General features: G+C 38.6%; 1 protein-coding gene across 4 annotated transcripts in view; it reads left to right on the forward strand.

The window, feature by feature from the left end:
* The window catches only part of BTBD9 (BTB domain containing 9), a 431,208-nt gene that overhangs the window by 35,305 nt on the left and 374,009 nt on the right, over nucleotides 1–21,894 (forward strand). For all 4 annotated transcript variants that reach the window (XM_070418646.1, XM_070418647.1, XM_070418645.1 and 1 more), the window contains exon 2: nucleotides 18,064–18,275. In XM_070418646.1, the coding sequence (XP_070274747.1) occupies nucleotides 18,091–18,275 (185 nt within the window). In that variant the 5' untranslated portion in view covers nucleotides 18,064–18,090. The remainder of the gene's footprint in view (nucleotides 1–18,063; nucleotides 18,276–21,894) is intronic.

Here is a 21,894-nt window from a genome sequence, read left to right on the forward strand (position 1 = left end):
TTGTAGTCCTTTTTTTCGGGTATATATTTACTTAATTAGTTCTGTAGATATTTAAGTGCCCCCTTAAATATATACATCCAGTCACAGCCTGCTTTTTTCACTTACTGTGTTTTAGAGCTCAGGTCAGAACATTCATATTCCCTTCTTATTAATGGCTGTGCTGTATGGAGGCATTATAATTTATTTTCCACTTGCCATATCGATGGACATTTAGTTCCCCCAGCTTTTTCCTATTATATGCAATGTTGAATTAATAACCTTATATATTCCTAGAAGCACAATTGCTGGGTTTTAGGAAATGAATGTTTAAAAATTTGACAGCTTCTGCCAAACCTTCAAAAAGCAGAACCAGTTTATACTTCAGCAGTATAGGAGATCATTGTTTCCTACATATATGGTTTAGTTACAGAGTTTTAGAACTTGAAGGGACCACAGGATATAGCTTAACCGCTCCCATCCCTTTTCCAGTGTAGAAGCTTGAGTGTCAGGGACTTGAAATGATTTATCGAGATCTTATCCAGAAGAACTGTGAGTACTTCCCAGTCCCTTGGAGACATCTTACTTATTTTATTACTTATTTATTTTTTAAAATATATTTTTATTGATTTCAGAGAGAAAGGGAGAGGGAGAAAGAGATAGAAACATCAATGATGAATCATTGATCAGCTGCCTCTTGTGCATGCCCTGGGCACGTGCCCTGACCAGGAATCAAACTGATCTCCTGGTTCATAGGTTGATGCTCAACTATTGAACCACACCGGTCGGGCGGAGGCATCATCTTATTTTAGACACATTTCACATGACAAGACTATACCAAACTGTTTATTATTGTCTTCCCTTCTCTGGTATTCAAAACATGCTTCTTTTTCGATCTCACATTTTTTCCGATAATACCAAGAGACTCTGCCCTTGCCATCTTGTCTGCATGGAACATCTTTCATTTAATATCCTTAAAAAAGCTACCTTCTTCCATTATTTAAAACCTACCTCACCCACAGGGTGTATGCGTTACTTCAGATTTACCCATGGGTGTAGCACAGCAAAGGAAGTGTTTTCTGAATCTTGTTTCCTCATCAGCAGCTGACCCCACCCTGTTGGCCAAGTAAAACATAAGCTTCTTCATTTATAAACTTGGGGAAGGACTGCAGACCTTTGTTTATTATAGCATTTCTGCTACATTTGATGATTTTATATTTGTCAAGTAATGTGATGGCATTTCAACTAAATGAAATCTAACATTAATAACATTAAAAATTTATTAATAATAATTTATTTTTCCTCTTAGAAATGAGGAAGTATTCTGCTTATAAAGTATGAACAGAGTTCCTCCTCTGTGTCAGTATATATATTCCTCAGGTGTCTGTATTGTTGGCTTGCTTCTCTTATAAAGACAGTCTAGTATCTTTTCTTGATGAGCTATCCTAATTTGTGTCAGTAATATTCCAAGTTGATGCTGCATCTGAGCTGGTCACATATCAAGATTATGACTTTAGGTAAAGAATCAACTAATGCAATTCTGAGGACCAGAGATGAGCCTTGATACATATTGTGGTCCATGATTAAAGAGATAGAATTCAATATTAGATGTGAATTAAATTTGGCCCATGAATGTTGTTCAAAACTTAGGATAGCAGTCTAATCATAAGCTAATCAATTATTCAGTAGCATCCCAGGGGTATGAGCGCAGAGAATACAGAAGACCCATCCACTACCCTTTAGAGTTTTTGTTCTAAAACAGAAGAAAAAAAACCACATTATTCTCTCTCTCTTTTTTTTAATGGGGTTTATTGTCATTCAGTATAAGTGAAGTTTATATGTGTACCAAAAGAGGGTGAAAGGTAGACCAAATATTTGCTTATTCACGGGGGTTAGTGGAAGATTTGGGGTAAGATTAAGTTTGGAACATGAAAGTGTGACAGTTTTTACAGGAAAAGCCCATTTTCTTAATCTGAAGGTATGTGGGCTTCTAGAGCTTTTTGCCTAAGTTTTTCTGTTCCTTAATGAAAGTTATTTGCTTAACATGTGCTGTTCAAATGCTGATCTTTTTTTTTAATATATGATAACTAGAGGCCCAGTGCACAAAATTCGTGCACGGATAGGGTCCCTATGCCTGGCCGGCAATCAGGGCCAATCTGCGGGGCTGGCAGGGAGATCGGGGGCCCCCGCTGGCACCCACCTTGGCCTGGTCTGGCACAGCCTGCTTGCTGGGCCTGCCCCCCTGCTGCTGCTGCTGCCGGTCGCCTCCCTCAGTGGGGGGCCACGCTGGCACCCGCCTTAGCTGGCCTGGGCTTGTGGGCTGGGGGCAGTTCCTGCATTGAGCATCTGCCCCCTAGTGGTTAGTGTGCATCATAGCAACCAGTTGTTCTTCCAGTCGTTCCGCCATTTGGTTGATTTGCATATTAGGCCTTTATTATATAGGATTCTATTGCTGGTTCTTTTTAAAAAATTAAATTTATTGGGGTGACATTGGTTAATAAAATTATATAGGTTTCAAGTGTATAGTTCTATAATGCATATTTTGTATATATCACCTGTATATTGTATTGTGTGTTCACCACCCAAAGGCAAGTATCTTTAGATCACTATTTATCCCCCCTTTACCCTCTTCTACTCTCAGGTAATCACCATAGTGATATCTGTGTCTATGAGGGTTTTGTTTTGTTTTTTTCTGCTTAATCACTTCACCTTTTTAACCCAGTACCCCCACTCACTCCCCTCTGACATCTATCTGTTCTTATGCATCAATTTCTATTTTGTTTGTTATTTTGTTCATTAGATACCACATATAAGTGAAATCATATCATATTTGTCTTTCTCTGATTAGCTTATGCTCTCACTCAGCATAATACTCTCCAGGTCCATCCATGCTGTGACAAAGGGTCATATTTTTAAAAAAATATATATTTTATTGATTTTTTACAGAGAGGGAACGGGATAGAGAGTTAGAAACATCGATGAGAGAGAAACATCGATCAGCTGCTTCCTGCACACCTCCTACTGGGGATGTGCCCTCAACCAAGGTACATGCCCTTGACTGGAATCGAACCTGGGACCTTTCAGTCCGCAGGCTGACACTCTATCCACTGAGCCAAACTGGTTAGGGCAGATTTTTTTTTTTAATGGCTGAGTAGTGTTCCATTGTGTAAATGTATCACAGCTTTTTTATCCACTTATCTAACTGATGGACACTTGGGCTTCCAAAATTTGGCTATCTATAATAATAAAAGTGTAATATGCTAATCAGACAGGACGTCCTTCCTGATGACCTTCTGGATGAAACCAGGGCTGCGAGGGAAGCCCAGGTCCCGAGTGCCAGTGGCCAGCAGGAAGCCTGGGTCCCGGGTGCCAGAGGGAAGCCGGTGCCGGCAGCCAGGGAAAGAAAGGCCTACTCTTGCACGAATTTCGTGCATCTAGCTTCTAGTTGTAAATAACACTGAAATGAACATAGGGATGCACATATTCTTTTGAATCAGTACTTTGGATTTCTTTGGATATATTCCCAGAAGTGGAATCACTGGGTCATAAGGTAGTTTTATTTTTAATTTTTTGAGGAAACTCCATACTGTTTTCCACAGTGGCTGTACCAGTCTGCATTCCCACCAACAGTGTTCATCCTCACCAACACTTGTTGACCCTCCCTCCCTCCCTCTTTCTCTCTTTCCTCACCAAGGATATTTTCCCATTGATTTTTAGGAAGAATAGAAGGGAGGGGGAGAGACGGAAAGAAATATGGATGTGAGAGAAACACATCAACTGGTTGCCTCCTGCATGAGCCCCAACCTGGAGCTGGGGATTGAGCTTACAACTGAGGTACGCACCCTTGTCCGGAATTGAATCCAAGACTCTTCATTCTGTGGGTGGATGCTCTATCCACTGAGCCAAACTGGCTAGGGCTGTTTGTTGATTTATTGATGATAACCATTCTGACAGGTGTGAGGTGATATTTCATTGTGGTTTTAATTTGCATTTCTCTGATGGTTAGTGAAGTTGAGCATCTTTTCATGTCTTCTGGCCTTCTGTATGTCCTCTTTGGAGAATTATCTATGCAGGTCCTTTGCCCATTTTTAAAACAATTCTTTATTGTTGAAAGTATTACATATGTCTCCTTTCCCCCCATTGTCCTCTCCCAGCCTGCCCCCAACCCCTAGCCCCAGTCTTCACACCCCCCCCCCCATTGTCTGTGTCCATTGGTTATGCTTATATGTATACAAGCTCTTTGATTGATCTCTTATCCCCTTCCTCCACCACCCCTCCCATGCCTTCCCGTTGAGGTTTGACCATCTATTTGATGATTCTGTGTCTCTGGATCTATTTTTGTTCATTAGTTATATTGTTCATTATAGTCCACAAATGAGTGAGATCATGTGATATTTACGTTTCTCTGACTGGCTTATTTCGCTTAGCATAATGCTCTCCAGGTCCATCCATGCTGTTGCAAATGGTAAGAGTTCTTTCTTTTTTTATAGCAGCATAGTATTCCATTGTGTAAATGTACCACAGTTTTTTAATCCATTCATCTGCTGATGGGCACTTAGGCTGTTTCCAAATCTTAGCTATTGTAAATTGTGCTGCTATGAACCCTTTGCCCATTTTTTAAGTGGATTGTTTGTTTGTTTTTTGGTGTTGTCTGAGTTCTTTATAAATTTTAGATATAACCTCTTATCAGATGTATCATGGGAAAATATGTTCTCTCATTCAGTGGGTTGTCTTTCAGTTTGTTCATGGTTTTCTTTGTCCAAAAATTTTTTATTTTGTAGTACCATTTGTTTATTTTTTCTTTTGTTTCCCTTTCCCGAAGAGATATATCAGAAAAATGTTGCTATGAGAAATGTCCAAGATTTTATTGCCTATGATTTCTCCTAGGAATTTTATGGTTTCGAGTCTTACATTCAAGTCTTTAATCCACTTTGAATGTATTCTTGTGTATGGTGTAAAAAGGTGGTCTAGTTTATTTATTTATTTTGCATGTATCTGCCCAGTTTTCCCAACACCATCTATTGAATAGGCTGTGTTTACCCCATTGTATATTCTTGCCTCCTTTGTCAAATATTAATTGATCATAAAGATGTGGGTTTATTTCTGGGCTCTCTGTTCTATTCCATTGTTCTGTATGTCTGTTTTTATGCCAGTATTATGCTTTTTTGATTACTATGGCCTTGCAGTATAGTTTGATATCAGGTAACATGATTCCTCCAACTTCGTCCTTTCTCAAGATTGCTGTGGTTATTCAGGGTCTTTTGTAGTTCCATATTTCTTGTTTGTTTGTTAATCCTTGCCCAAGGATATTTTTTTCATTGATTTTTAGAGAGTAGAAGGGAGGGAAGGAGGGGGAGAGACAAAGGAAGGGAGGAAAGGAGTGAGGCGTGGGGGGAGAGAGAGGGAGAAAGAGAAAGAGAGAAAGAAAAACATAGATATGAGAGACACATTGATTGGTTGTCTCCTGCATGGTCCCCAACCAGGGCCTGTGATGTACCTGCAACATAGGTATGTGCCCTTGACCTGGTGGGAATCGGATGACCCTTTGGTGTGTGGGCCATTGCTCTACCACTGAGCCAAACTGTTTAGGACTCCATATGCAGTTTTGGAATATTAGTTCTAGTTTTGTGAAATATGCCATTTGGTATCTTGATAAGAATTGCCTTGATTCTATAGATTGCTTTGGGTAGTATGGACATTTTAATGATGTTAATTCCTATTATCCATGAACGTGGTATATGTGTCCACTTATTGGTATCTTCTTCTGTTTCTTTGTTCAGTTATAATTTTCTTGGTATAGGTCTTTTACATCCTTAGTGCAATAGTAAAATGGGATTGTTTTCTTAGTTTCCCTTTATGATAGTTTATTAATGGTGTATAGAAATGTAACAGATTTCTGTATACTTATTTTGTATCCTACTACTTGACTGAACTCATTTATCAGTTTTAGTAGTCTTTTTGTTGAATCTTTAGGGTTTTCTCAATACATGTCATTGGCAAATAATAACAATTTTAATTCTTCCTTTCTAATTTGGATGCCTTTTATTTCTTCTTGTCTGATTGCGGTGGCTAGGACTTCTAGTACTATGTTGAATAAGAGTTGTCAGAGCAAACATCCTTGTCTTGTTCCTGATCTTAATGGAAACACTTGTTGTTTTTGCCCATTAAGTATGATGTTGGCTGAGGGTTTGTTATACATGGCCTTTATTATGTGGAGGTATGTTCCCTCTATTTCCACTTACCTGAGAGTTTTTAATCATAAAGGGATGATGAATTTTATCAAATGCTTTTTCTGCACCTATTGATATGATGATCATGTAGCATGTTTATTGATTTGCAGGTATTGTACCAACCTTGCATCCTAAGAATAAATCCCACTTGATCATAGTGTATGATCTTTTTGGTGTATTGCTGGATCCAGTTTGCTAATATTTTGTTGAGGGTTTTAGCATCTATGTTCATCAGGGCTATTGACCTGTAATTTTATTTCTTTGTCGTGCTTTTATCTGGTTTGGAAATTAGTATATTGCTGGCCTCGTAAACTGAGCTTGTGAACCTTCACCTCTCCTCTTGAATTTTTTGAAATTGTTTGAGAAAGATAGGTGTTTTTCTTTGAATGTTTTATAAAATCCACCTGTGACGCCATCTGGTCCAGGACTTTTGTTTGTTGGGAGTTTTAAAAATTTTATTACTGTTTCAATTTCATTAGTTGTAATTGGTCTATTTAGATTTTCTGATTCTTCCTGTTCAGTTTTGGAAGATTGTATGTTTCTAGGAATTTATCCACTTCAAACAGATTGTTCAATTTGTTGGCACATTGATGTTTGTAATATTTTCTTACAGTCCTTTGTATTTCTTTGGTGTCAGTTGTTCTCCTCTTTCATTTCTGATTTTATTTATTTGGATCCTCTCTCTTTTTTTCTTGATGAGTCTGGTTAAAAAGGTTTGCCAGCTCTTCGTTTTATTGATTTTTTTGTATTGTTTTCTTATACTCTATTTCTTTTACTTTTGCTCTGATTTTTATTATTCCCTTTTTCTACTCACTTTGAGCTTTGTTGTTCTTTTTCTAGTTTCTTTAAGTTCCTTTGATATTTTTCTTGTTATGCAATGAATTTCCCTCTTAAGACTGCTTTTGCTGTGTTCAATTGTTTTGAGTTGTGTTTTCATTTGTTTCAAGGTATGTTTTGATTTCTTCCTTGATCTCATTAACTCCTTCATAGTTTAGTAACATGTCACTTAGCCTCCATGTCCTTGTGTAATTTTTCAGTTTTTTCTTGTGATTGATTTCTAGTTTCATACCATTATGGTCAAAGAAATGCTTGATATATTTTCAGTCTTTTTAAGTTTATTGAGACTTGCTTTTTGTTCTAACAAAATGTTCCATGTGCACTTGACAAGAATATATATTCTGCTACTTTGGAGTGAAATGCTGTGAAGATACCAATTAAATCCATCTGGTTTCCTGGTCATTTAAGGCCACTGTTTTCTTTCATTCGCTTATTCTTAAGTATACACTGTAGATTTGAATTTGGCTGTAATCTTGGCTTTGCCTACAGATTTGAATCATTGACTGTCGTTTGGACAGTAACTCTTATAGTACATGAGGGTAATTATCTCTGAGTTTTGTTCTTTTCTTTTTTCTTCCCATTAGAGAAGAAAATATTGTGTTGGAGGAATAAAGACAATGCTCATAAAACTAAAGGAAAGAAATTATAAAGGAAAAAAGGGAACAAAAGGAAGACTAATATAACATTTCCTTTAGATTATGTTCTAGAATGGCAACAGATAAACTTATAAATCAAGATTTTAGGTGGACTAATTTCTCAGAGTTGATATTTGTTTTTAATTTCATAGAAGTAGCAAAATATAGGGGTTTAACAAACTGCATCAAAGTATGCGCAGTAGAACATTTTTATAACATCTACAAATGAAAAGCCAATTTCCTTACAGAGACAATAATGCAAATGTTCACAGTAGCTTTGCTACAAAGAAGTTAAATTATTGCAACTGATAATTCCACTGCTTTAATAGGAATTCATACTATAATAACCTTTATTAATTAGGAAAATCACATAATTTAAATCTAGACAATAATATTACAGACCCACAAGTTGCCACTGAAGAAAGTAAACAGAAATGACTTGTCCTGTATTTTCAAATATTATTACAGCTAATAACCTCTATACTTATGACTTTTTTATTGTTTTTGGGTCTAGGTACATATATATTTTTTTCTGTTCCCAGAATACAGTTCATGTAGGTATTATTATTTTCAAAAGAATATTTATTTGGAAGAAGTAATTTGTAGGAGAAATGGGCATAGGAAACAAGTTATAGAGGTAAAGGAAGGGCCCTTGGAGCTTGGGAGTGAGGAAGGTAATGGTAATGTGAGTGGGAAGAGGGGGAGGGGGAAGGAGAAAGGCAAGGGCATGCTTCCAGGAGGGAGAGTCAATTCTTGTAGTTTTTTTTTTAATCCTCACCTGAAGATATTTTTTATTGCTTTTCAGAGATGGTAGAAGTGGGGGAGGGAGTGGGAGGCAGAGAGAGAGAGAGAGAGAGAGAGAGAGAGAGAGAAAGAGAAAGAAAAAGAGAAAGTAATATCTAAGTGAGAGAGAGAGAGAGATTGACTGGTTGCTTCCCACTGGCGCTGAGGCGGGGAGTGAAGTGCAACCTAGGTCTATGCCCTTGACCAGGAATCCAACCCCTAACCCTTGGGTGTGCAGGCCCATGCTCTAACCACTGAGCCACCAGCTAGGGTTGTTCATGTAGTTTTAAATGGCTTGGGACCTAAAAGGCTGAGAACCTGAAAAAGGCTAGTTATATAAACTCTGAGATCTATTAAATGATAGGCACTTCTTAGAGTTGTAATCTGTGACTTGTTATTCACAAAAGTCGCCCATCTTATAGAAGATGGCCTTTAGAGAGTTACACAGTGGAACTAACAGGAGCTGAGAGACTGAGAGAAGGTTGATGGCTAGACAATCCAGGTTTTTGGGTAGACATTCAGAACTTAGGTTAATAAACTCTGGTGATAATATTTTTGTTCCTTACCTCTTTCTGAAGCATACACCCTATACTTTGTAGGGATGAAAGAAGCAGCAGCAATCATAACTTTTTTGGGAAACTTTAAAACATCCTATCTAATAAAGAGGGAATATACTAATTGACCCTCACACCATCACAAAATGGCAGTGCCTGCAGCCAATAAGGAGGGAATATGCTAATTGACTGCCACACCCTCAAAGATGGTGGTGCACACAGCCACAAGATGGCGGCGCCCAGTTCCCTCAGCCCCACAGCCGCCCAGGGCCGCCTGAGGCTCAGGTAACCAGGGCTGGCTGAGGCTTGTGCTGCCGGCAGTAGCAGCAGCAGAGGTGTGATGGGGCATCGCCTTCCCCTGATCGCCGGGTCATCTCCCGCCCTTGAGGGCTCCCGGACTGTGAGAGGGGGCAGGCCGGGCTGAGGGGCCCCCCCCTTCAGTGCATGCATTTTCATGCACAGGATCTCTAGTAATACAATAAAACCCACTTGGGTAATTTGATATTTATTGTATTCTGATTTGAATGCTTTTGGCTTTTTTTTGCAGGCATTTGGGGAAATTATTTTTTTGTTTAAAATATATTTTTGATTGATTTCAGAGAGAAGGGAGAGGGAGATAGAGATAGAAACATCAGTGATGAGAGGGAATTATTGATTAGCTGCCTCCCACACGCTTCCTACTGGGGGATTGAGCCCACAACTGGGGGATGTGCCCTGACCGGGAATCGAAATATGACCTCCTGGTTTATAGGTTGATGCTCAGCCACTGAGCCACACCAGCTGGGTGGAAAATTGTTTTAATTAGAGATTGGATTCAGAGAAACTGAAGAAGGCTTAAATTTAAAAGAAAATAAAAATTATACTGCAGATTATATTTTGGGCTGTTTTTGCTTTGGGAGTCTTAGATATTTTGTGATTGAATAATAATAGAGTAGCTTATCCCAACTACCACAGAATTAGATATTATTGCCAAACTGAGCCAGGGGCATTGCCTTGTCTAGGTGAACATGATTCTAAAGATAGCTTAATGCCACTGGTAGGGCCTGCCAAAAAAAAATATTGGCAAATGTCAGGTGATCTCATAGTATTTCATATATATATATATATATATATATATATCCATATCCTATATAATAAAGAGGTAATATGCAAATTGACCATCACTCCAACATACAAGGTGGCTGCTCCCATGTGGACACAAGATGGCCATCAGGGGAGGGCACTTGCGAGGGACCAGGCCTGCAGGGGAGGGCAGTTGGGGGGGACCAGGCCTGCAGGGGAGGGCAGTTGGGGGCGATCGGGCTGGCAGGGGAGCAGTTAGGCGTCGATCAGGCTGGTAGGGGGTGGTTAGGGGGTGATCAGGCAGGCAGGCAGGCGAGTGTTTGGGAGCCAGCAGTCCTGGAATGTGAAAGGGATGTCCCTGATTGGAGAGGGTGCAGGCTAGGCTGAGACACACACACACGCGGGCGCACTTGTGCACGCATTTCATGCACTGGGCCTTATATATATATATATATATATATATATATATATATATATCTCCAACCTTCGGCATCTTACTAATAACCAATCAAGTGAAGTATTAAGGGCATGCAAAATGTAGCATTTATAAATTCACATCAGTATAATGCTAGAATTTATAAAGGATTCTGATTTAGTGTTCTAAGAAGTCTGGCTACTACTATGCAGTCTGCAGCAATGTTGCAAAGCTCCAATTCCACATGTGAAAATGCATAAGATAGAATTATTTTACATTTTTAGAAAGATACATATCATTATTGTGCGTTGAGTTGGTTGTACTTTTTGTTGTTTCTATTTTTTTATTATAAATTACTATTTAGACTTATTATTATCAATTTAATTTGTTGTAGATTGTTCAGTTAACCCTGTAATGTTTATTGATGCATGTTTGTACTAACAATATTCTTGGTCTGTAATTTTTCAGTTACTAGAGTTTAAATTGCAGTTAAAATATGAATTATCCCTCCCATATTATAGAAGCAGATGTATATCTATTCTCCAAAAGTTGGCTTGAAAAATGACACTTTATTCATATCACCCACAACATATTTTCCCTGATTTAAATATGGTGTATCAAAAAGAGTTTGAGAATTGCTGGTCTGAGGAGCTAGTTGGCAGGTCTAGGAGTCTGAGTTAGAATCGTTTCTGATTACTTCCATGTCATGACAACTTAACTCTTGTAAGTTCAGGACCCTGACCAGCCTGGTTTGAATTTACTATTTATTGTGTGTGGCCTTGGACAAGTTGCCTAATATTGTCTGTGTTTCAATTTCCTGTCTGTAAATTAGTATAATACTTGTGTATATTTCTGGATTAATATGTTCCAGTGACCTGTGTCTCTAACAGGACATTGTTTTAATTGCTTAATATATGATTTGCTTTCTCATTTAGTAAGCTGGTCCCTCTTATTGCTTTTTTTCCCCAGAATATATACCAAAATTACATAATTATTCTTCCAGATGAACTCATTTACCCTACTTTGCTTTAAAAACCTCTATTGTGGTTCTGATAAGGATTACTTTTAATTCCTGTATTAATTAGAACTGTGCCAGCTTAGCAAAACCTCTTGATAAATATAAAATAATCACTTCTCATTCTCAGTTTTCTAATACGTGTTCCCATTTGTCAAATTGTTGGTTTCTAACTCTGTATCCCTACAAAGAATGTTTGGTTGAATTTTGATTTCTGTTACTAAAGGATTGTTTTTGTTCACAATATAAAGTACAATAAAATATTAAATACGTGTGGTGATTTAGGGATCATTGGTCTCTTTACCATATTGTATCTTTCTGTCTCCAAATAATGTATGTCTCTTCATTTATTTTTCTTAAATTCCTCAATTGAGTTTTATAATTTTCTTTACATGTTCTATGAGTTTATTTCTGGCTATTGCAGGTGTTTTGAAATTATAAATTGTAATATTTTTTCTAATTTTATAGATGGTTTTTTTGACCTAGAAAGGTCCTATATAATCATGTAATAATTTTATGTGGTCACCTTAGTGAACCTTCCTTATTTTCTCTCATATCTTTTTAGTTGATTTTCATGTATATTTCATGTGGGCAGATTATCAGCAATAGTGATTATTTTGCCTCTTTGTTTCCTCATCAATTTAGCTTTAACTTGGTTTTCTTAATTGCATTGTGTTTTGTTCCTGAAAATTATATAGTGATAAGAGTAGACATCCTTATATTATTTCTGAACTTTATAGGAATGTTTCTAGTGTTTTATTATTAATCAGATACTTACATCTGTTACAGTTAGACTGTGTATGTAGGTAATAAACTTAATGACTAGAGGCCTGGTGCACAAAAATTTGTGCACGCGAGGGGGCCCCTCAGCCTGGCCTGTGCCCTCTTGTAGTCTGGGACCCCTCGGGGGATGTCCACCTGCTTGCTTAGGCCCGTTCCCCAGGGGATCGGGCGTAAGCTGGCAGTCAGACATCTCTCTGGCAGCCCGGGAGCCCTCGGGGGATGTCCACTTGCCAGCGGGGAGCAGGCCTAAGCTGCAGTCGGACATCCTTAGCGCTGCTGAGGAAGTGGGAGAGGCTCCCTCCACCACCGCTGTGCTGGTATACGTCAGCCTGGCTTGTGGCTGAGCAGAGCTCCCCCTGTGGGAGCGCACTGACCACCAGGGGGCAGCTCCTGCATTGAGCATCTGCCCCCTGGTGGTTAGTGTGTGTAATAGTGACCAGTCATTCCCAGGGTTCTACTGTTAGGGTCAATTTGCATATTACCCTTTTATTATATAGGATAGAGGCCTGGTGCACGGATGGGGGCCGGTTTGCCCTGAGGGGTGTCCTGGATCAGGGTGGGGGTCCTGCTGGGGTGCCTGGCCAGCCTGGGTGAAGGGCTGAGGGCTGTTTTCAGGCTAGCCACAGCCCCTTCAGGGTGGGGGGAGGTCCCGCTGGTGTGCCTGGTCAGCCTGGGTGAGGGACTGAGGGCCGTTTTCAGGCTGGTCACACCCCCTTCAGGGTGGGGGTCCCTACTGGGGTGCCTGGCCAGCCTGGGTGAGGGGCTGATGGCCGTTTTCAGGCTGGCTACGGCCCCAGGCTGGAAGCAGGTATCTGGGATTTATTTATCTTCTATAATTGAAACTTTGTAGCCTTGAGCAGAGCCCAGGTCCTGAAAGCCTGGGTTGCCCCTGGCAACAGAGGCTCCTAGCTCCTCCTTGAGCGGGGGCCACGCCTGCTGGAAGCAGGTATCTGGGGTCTATTTATCTTTTATAATTGAAACTTTGTAGCCTTGAGAGGAGCTCAGGGCCAGTAGGGCTGGCGGGAAATTTGGCTTCCTCCATTGCCAGGGGCAACCTAAGCCTCCTGCTTGCTCCAGCTCCATGGCCGGCGCCATCTTAGTTGGGTTAATTTGTATATTTGCTCCTGATTGGCTGGTGGGCGTGGCTTGTAGGTGTTGCAGAAGAACGGTCAAGTTACGTTTCTCTTTTATTAGATTAGATTGTATAAAAAGTTATTTTAACTTTTTTTGAGCTATTTATATTACTTTTCTCCTTTGACCTTGTAATTTGATGACTTAATTCTTTTCCCTAATATTCTTCATCCTTTTGGAATTGACCCACTTTGTCATGAATCCTGATTAATTCTATTTTCCAATATTTTACATAGGGTTTTTTTTTCATTTATACTGATTTTTGAGTGTGTGGTTGTGGTCATATCTTTGTGTTACATTGGCTTCATAAGAAGAAGCAGAAAACTTTATTTTTTTCTCTTATGCACAGGAATAGTTGGAATTATGTGATCTTTAAAGTTTTGAAGAAATCTGTCCTTAAAACTGTTTGGATCTGGCATATTGCCAAGTCAGGGGCCAGGAATACATTTGGTCAGGTGGGGTAGGTTATTTTCTTAGTATAATTCTCCTATCCAAATCTAAGAGTAAGTACTAGTAAGTGTATCAGATAGGTTCTTAGACTCCTTGTTTTCAGTGCTTTTGCACACATTGTTAGATCCTCTGGTTTCTGGAGCTATACAAATAAAGTTAACATAGCAGGATTGAACTTTTATCCTTAGAAAGGCCTGCTTGCAAAGTTGTCCCTTACTCGGTATCTGAAAACTTGGATTTTAGAAGGGTTCCTGCCATTAATTGATAAGAGTGGCTCATTTAAACTGTAAAAGCAGTGTGGTTTATGTTGAATGCTGCTTTCCTTCTTGGAGTCTGGAATTTAGATACAGGCAAGGCAAGGGCTACCTACACTAACAGCCTCCTGTTAAACACACTGGGTATTGAGTCTCTAGCAAGCTTCCTGGTTAGCAACATTTAACTAGTGCTGTCACCGCTTTGTGGGGGAATTAAGCACATCTAATGTTACTCCATTGGGAGAGGACCCTCACGTCTGAGGGCCTTCGCCCCACGTGCTTTTTTATTTTGCTCTGTATTCTTTTGCTTTAATAAATAACAGCCATGAGCATGGCCATATGCTGAGTCATGAGAGTCCATTTCTTATATGACAAGCCCAAAACAGTGATAATAAAAAGTAGGGGCAGAGTTAAAAAATAATACTTAAAAAACCCCTAATGTAACCATGTCATTACAGGTGTGGAAACAATCTCACGGAAGCTAGAAAATTTGTCCAAGATCACCTATGTCATTAGTAACAGAATAAGTTTCAAAGCTTAAGAAACAAATCAATAAACAGTTTTGTCTTGTGAAATTAAAGTTTTTCCAATGTTATCTAGCTAATTAAAATAGATCATTTAAAAAATTAAGTTTATTGGTCTGTTGTTTCTAAAACATGCTTTTTTAAAAAAAAGCAAGCTATGGACACAAACTGTGACTTTATAGATAAGCTACAGAATTAGGTGAAGGTATTTTCTGCACACAAGCTGTCACACTGGTAACTTGTTAGCACCATTTGCCTCTTTGCAATAAAACCCAAAATGGAGCCCTAGTTGGTTTGGCTCAGTGGACAGCGTTGACATGCGGACTAAAGGGTCTGAGGTTCAATTCTGGTCAAGGGCACATGCCCAGGTTGTGGGCTCGATCCCCAGTGGGGAGCATGCAGGAGGCAGCCAGTCAATGATTCTCTCTCATCATTGATGTTTCTCTCTTTCCCTCTTCCTTCCTCTCTGAAATTAATAAAAATATATTTTAAAAAAACACACCTCAAAATGGAATCATATCCTAAAAATGAACTTTCTCAGCTGGTATTTTACTTGTATATTTATGCACCTGAGTGAGGGTTGTGAATCTACAACAGAGTCTAGCTCAGTGGCTCTTTTCAAGGTTGCTCATTAGAATCAAGTCAGAAAAGGGACTTGACCAATTAAGTCAGAATCTCTGATGGGTGGGGCTCAATCATCTTTTTCTTTTCTTCTTAAGCTTCCCATGTGAATCCAATATGTGGCAAGCTCATTGAGAATCTTGTCTAATTAAAATTTTTTCTCTATGCCAATAAAAATTGTGTTTATTCCATACTAAATGGCTGTTTTCTATACCCGGCAATATTAGCTTTATGTCTCTAGTTGGAAAAGCATAATAAAAATGTAAATTTAGCGAAATGAAATTCTGTGACTAAGAAGTACAGATCTAGAGAACCTATGATATTTACATATGTAGTATTAATGTTTATTATGTATCAATTGAAGGATTATACATTTACTTTTGAGCTAGTTAAACAAAAACTAATCATTGTGCATCAAGAGTCATTTAGTTAATCCTTTGAATCTTACTCATGATGTAAGAGAATGTTATAATAGAGAATATATTTACTGGGTACAGGCACACCTCATTTTATTACAATTCTCTTTATTGTGCTTCATATATGTTGCATTTTTTACAAATTAAAGGCAAGAACTTCCACCAGCAAAAAGATTACAATTTGTTTTATTGCAGTACTCACTTTGTTGTGGTGGTCTGCAACTGAGGTATGTCTGTGTATGCCTTGCATCTTTTCAGCCAGAAGAGTGTCAGTTTTGTTCAGAGTCATGCACCTTCATTGAGGGAATACAGGGTGTACCAAAAAAAATGTATATACACTTGAACAGCTGGTGGCTCAGTTTTGAAAATGAAATGTATTTTAATAAACACTGCTTTTATAATTATTCAAAGTGTGTGTATAAAGTTGTTTTTTTTGGATACCCTTTATGAGATAGTGATGTGAGAGTTTGTGTTGAAGAGGAATGGGATTTTAAAATCAGGTCCGAGTCACTTTCAGGATTTTATGGCTGATATAGGAAACGACCATGTTATTTTGAACATTGGTTGTGTAATCTAGCCAGAAACCAAAACAAAAACTAAAGCAGTTTGAACCTTTGTCTCGTTTACAGTCAACCCTTGATCATATGTTAGAGCAGGGATTGGCAAACTGTGGCCTGAAGGTTAAATCCAGCCTTCTCCTGGCTGGATTATTGGAATTTAGCCATGTTCATTTATTTACTTACTGTCGGTGGCTGCTTTTAGTTGAATAGTATTGTGACAGAGACTTTATAGCCTGTAGAGCCCCAAAATACTTACTCTCTGACTCTGCAGAAAGTTTGCCAATTCCTGTGGTAGACTGTTGTGTCACACATGATTTACTGACACTCCTTAAGTTGATCCTCTTAAGCTGAATTTGGCCTTTCATGCACAGGTGACTGGAGATGATTCTGTTTTTAGGACTTTCCAATGGAGGTTGCAACTGGGGGAAAGGGATTTGCCTTGGCATTGAGGTATATGCTGCTAACCCTCTGATGTTCCTAATATGGGGGACCATATTTGTTTACTTACATGGGGTGGGTGTCTGTTTGCCTAACTCACATCCTCCATGTTCCCCTACATCATAGTCCTCACTCTTGCTCCCTCTGTTGTGGATGGTCATGGAGTAGCAGGTAACTGGGGAACCTGGATCAGGAGGCTCTCCCACTGCAGTCTCTGGGGATAAATATCATTTTTAATACACTTTTAATATCATTTTTAATAATGGGTTTGGATGTGAAAGTTTAAAGATTAGGAGTGGCTTAACCTTCAGTCCTTCCTGGTCCAAGTGGAAAGTTCTGGAAGGTGTGGAGGGCTAGTGGAGAGAGCATATCTGGCTCAATTCCCCTAGTCTCTGGTGCAGCAAAGGGTAGTTGACTCACCTTCGAGCTATGGACCACATCTCCACCTCGGCCCCTGGATGCTGGTGAAGGCTCTCATCCACTTCCTAGGTTACTATTAACTGAAAAGTAATACCTGCAAATACATTAGAGATTTAAGAATATAAACATTTTTAACTTCAAAGCATGTAACTTCCTTTTCTAATATGAAGATGTTCATTAAGTTTTGGCTTTTTGATTTTCAGTTAACATGTTGAAAGGCATTACAGAAAGTGCCTGTAAATGAGATTAAATATAATGATGTCCTGGTAGCCCCTAGGCGATGTGATCATTAGAGCTGGAAGTTTGGGCTAGAAGTTAGTCTTGAGAAAAATATTTGGGGTTATTCCTTTTTTGAGGGGGATTAAGATGCTTGCTATAAATTTTCTTTAATAAATGTCGTTATTTTTGTGAATACAGAAGATTGGTATTTTTTAGAAAATATTTAAGATGATTTTAGACTCAAACCTCTGAAAATATTTGAAATATGATGATTTAGTTTATTCTTCTTGTGATTTAGGTCTAGATCTATGCCTGAATGCATTTCTGCTGAGGTTATTTAGTTATACCTACCTTATTAAATCTCTCTGTGCTAAAAGAGTTCTTCTGGTGGTTGATTTTCTTTCTCCTTAGATACTGAGAAGTAAGGGACTTGTATTTGGCACAGAGCTCTAGATTGTGATATTTCTATGTGCTGCTAGTATTTGAGGACCCTGGCATTTATTTTTGCTTTCCTAGTGTGAAAAGGCAGTGAAGGTAGTGTGTTAATGGAAGCAGGCTGAATTGCTTCCCACAGTAAATGGGTTAATGAAGATATCAATAATGATGAAACCTCTCTCATGTGAGTGTTTTAAAGTATGTAGTTTAATTTTTTATTTAGCTGTTATGGTACGTGATTTTTTTACGTGTATTCTTCCCTCCGCCCCCCGCCCACACTAACTTTCATCCCTTTTTCATGTTAGATCAGCGACTATTATCTCTTCTACAAGATGAGTAACAGCCACCCACTTCGCCCCTTTACTGCAGTGGGTGAAATTGATCATGTGCACATTTTGTCTGAACATATCGGTGCCTTGTTGATTGGGGAAGAATATGGTGACGTCACATTTGTTGTGGAAAAGAAACGTTTTCCTGCCCACCGGGTAATTTTAGCAGCGAGGTGCCAATATTTTCGGTAAGTCTGTAATACTTTCTGAAGATTCAAGTTAACTTGTAGAAACATTGATATTTTTTACTCCATAAAAATATGTAACACAACAAAAAATATGTAACATAGCATAACAATAAATACTAGCAATCCTTCCATTCGACATCTATAAGAATTTCATCTTTGTAGACTTTTAGTTATTTTTTGAAAATCACTGTTTTCTTCAGAAACCATTTTAGAACTATAGGGTTAGAAGGCTCCTCAGGCTAGGCCAGTGGTCAGCAAACTCATTAGTCAACAGAGCCAAATATCAACAGTACAACGATTGAAATTTCTTTTGAGAGCCAAATTTTTTAAACTTAAACTATATAGGTAGATACATTGTTATTAACTTAATTAGGGTACTCCTAAGGCTTAGGAAGAGCCACACTCAAGGGGCCAAAGAGCCAGCCACATGTGGCTTGCAAGCCGCAGTTTGCCGACCACGGGGCTAGGCTGTATCCAATCCACCAATTTTCAAGATCTCAAGAATATATCTTAGGCTGAGTCTTTGTTGCCTTCACCTTCTTCTCACCATTGATTACTAATGGAAGTTTAATTGATGTATTGGCAGATAGGCTTCTCATTGTACAGACAGATGGTCCTCTGGACTTTCTAATGAACTTGAATACCTCTTAGTTCCAGGACCTGTAGGTAACTCAACAGATCTCTCTCTAAGACAAGCATTTGATAGCCCCAAATTAGAAACAAGTTTTTGTTGTTGTTATTCCTTACCCGAGAGTATTTTTCCATTGATTTTTAGAGAGTGTGCGAGGGATGGGGAGAGACAGAGAGCGAGAAACAGCAATGTGAGAGAGACACATTGATTGGTTGCCTCCCGCACGCGCCCTGACCAAGGCCAGGGATGGAACCTGCAACCAAGGTATGCCCTTTACCAGAATTTAATCCTTGTCCCTTCAGTTCATGGACTGATGCTCTATCCACTGAGCCAAATTGACTAGGGCTAAATAAAACAGCTATTTACTGATACTGTTTCATAGTTATACTAGAACTAAAACTAAACAAAATATTTATGCATTTAATTAATGTAAAAATTGTACTTAATATGAAGCTATTGTTTATTACTCAAACCCTTAATTTCCAGGGTGATAAATGTTAAATTGAGCTCTAATTACTCTGAGTTATACCTAATGTTAGTTAAAAGGGAGTCATCACTGAATGATAATGTATCTTTGATAAATCCATTGGTCTATATCCTTAAAGTCATTGATTTGCATGGGAAACTTGATATCTAAAATTGAGATGCTGATTGCTAAGAAAAAAATTCAAGTTACCTTCTAGTGAAAACTGCAGTCTAAATTTTATAATCAGAAGTAACTGACAATGAAATAGCAACACCTAGAGTCACACAGGAAAGTGTATCTCTTATAAATATTTACTACTGGATGAGAATTTTATAGAACTGATAATTTGTAGAGCATTCTATCTTACATATAAAGTGCCACTGTAGATGAAGCGAGGAGCCTAGAAAAGAGGATTCTATTAAGAGTTCTCGCTGACACTCTGATTCCTCTTGCTAATGGCCTTGCTCTAGTCATTATTTGTTACCAACCTCTGTCCTCTGCACACTTTTTGTGTTTCTTTCCCATTTCTTACTTTTGGTTCACTCACTATTAGTGTTTTTTGAAGAGTCCATTCTTTTATTTCTTAAATATGTTTTTACTGATTTCAGAGAGAGGAAAGGAGAGGGAAAGAGGGATAGAAACATCAGTGATGAGAGAGCATCAGTGATTAGCTGTCTCCTGCACATCCCCTGCTGGGGATTGAGCCCGCAGTCCGGGCATGTGCCCTGACTGGAATTGAGCTCTGAACTCCTGGTTTATTGGTTGACCTTAAACCTCTGAGCCACACGACTGGGCTGAAGAATTCATTCTTTATTAAGTCAGAACTTTTCAGCTTTATGTTTAATATTTGTCAATAGTTTATACCTTATCCTTTTTCAAAAATAATTTGAGACAACTATATGTGGGTATATTGTAGGTAATCAGTATATTCTTAAAAGAAACTCAAATACTTAAAAAAATTAAAGATCATATTGAATGAATGGAGTGTACTCTCTTTATTTATTGACCTTGTTCTTAATGTCTATGGATGTTGAACCTTAATGTCTGGTGGCTCACAAGGCTAAACTCAAAGTCATTACCAGTGATGCCTTAAATTCTCATTGCAGACACCGTTCCTGTGCTAAGGTAGGTCAACTAACTGTCAGTAGTCAGAAGAGGCTTTACTAAGTGTTGTCATAGAACCTATCAGTTCCCAAATAAGTACAAACTGACTGTACAGGAGGGAACTTGAGTTCCACAAGTTGGAGCTCATATTTAGGATTCCAAGGAGCTTCGTCAAAGCCACTTTTAGAGCATTGAGAATCCATGTGAATATCATGGGTCACGCTGGAGTAAGTCTTCCTCGGTGAGATCTTCCGAGGAAGGCATTTTTAATCTAGCAATTTTAAAGTTGAGGTTGAATGTTCTCTAGATTAATGAAAACATTCAAGAGTGTTTGTAGGAAGAGCATAACCCAATGAGGTTTATGCTCAGACTATTCATGACTTTTTGCTGGATGGTTTCAGCTATTTTCCTGAGCCAATCAATATTGTTGGATCCTGGGGGAGGGTGAGAAGAGTTCCTGGCAGGTGTAGAGAGAACCCTTGAAATGCTAGTCCTGCTCTGAGAGTGTTAGGAGCAGGGGGAATCACTTTTTGCCCCCTTATTCTCTTGCTCTCACTTTTACTTGTTTTCTGTCTCACTCTGTACTCTTCCTTTTCTGCTTTCCTCCTTTGTCATTGTCCGGCTGCCCTTTCTTTTATGATAGAGTGAAAGTTTAATTGGTTCTTATTATTTCTCCAGAGTAATAGAGGTAGAAATTAAAATTTAGTACATTATGGAATTTTCTAATTTTCATTTTTTAGATGAGCAGATAAGCAATAATGTGGGGATTTTTAAAAATCTGACAAATACTGAAAGACCAAAAAAAATCAAATCATCCATAATTCCATCACCAACTTCAATTTCATTTTTAATTTATAAAGTAACAATGAAAGCCCTTTCCTCCAAGCCACCTTAATCCCATTCCCCAGAGACAACCACTGTTAACAGTTTAATATGAATTTTCCCTGATTTTTCTCAATATAAATAGGTGTCCCATATAATAAAAGGCTAAAATGCAAATCGACCGAACAGCGGAATGACCGGTCGCTATGATGCTCAATGACCACCAGGGGGCAGACGCTCAACATTCCCCAAGGGCTCCTGGACCACAAGAGGGCGCAGGCTGGGCTGAGGGGATCCCCCCAAGTGCACGAATTTCATGCACCAGGCCTCTAGTATCTATATATATACCTATGTACATACACATACAAGTATGTGCTATACACTTTTTTACTCAACACATGGATCTGATCTGCAACATAACTGCTATCTCCTGGATATCTTTACAAACAGGATATATTGCCCTTCCTTGATCTTTTTAATGGCTGCATAGAATGTATATATCACAACTTTTTTTTTTTTAATATATTTTATTGATTTTTTACAGAGAGGAAGGGAGAGAGATAGAGAGCCAGAAACATCGATGAGAGAGAAACATC

This window comes from Myotis yumanensis, unplaced genomic scaffold (assembly GCF_028538775.1).
Source record: "Myotis yumanensis isolate MYYU_CA2020_CCGP unplaced genomic scaffold, mMyoYum1.0.hap1 SCAF_6, whole genome shotgun sequence".
Classification (NCBI taxonomy): domain Eukaryota; kingdom Metazoa; phylum Chordata; class Mammalia; order Chiroptera; family Vespertilionidae; genus Myotis; species Myotis yumanensis.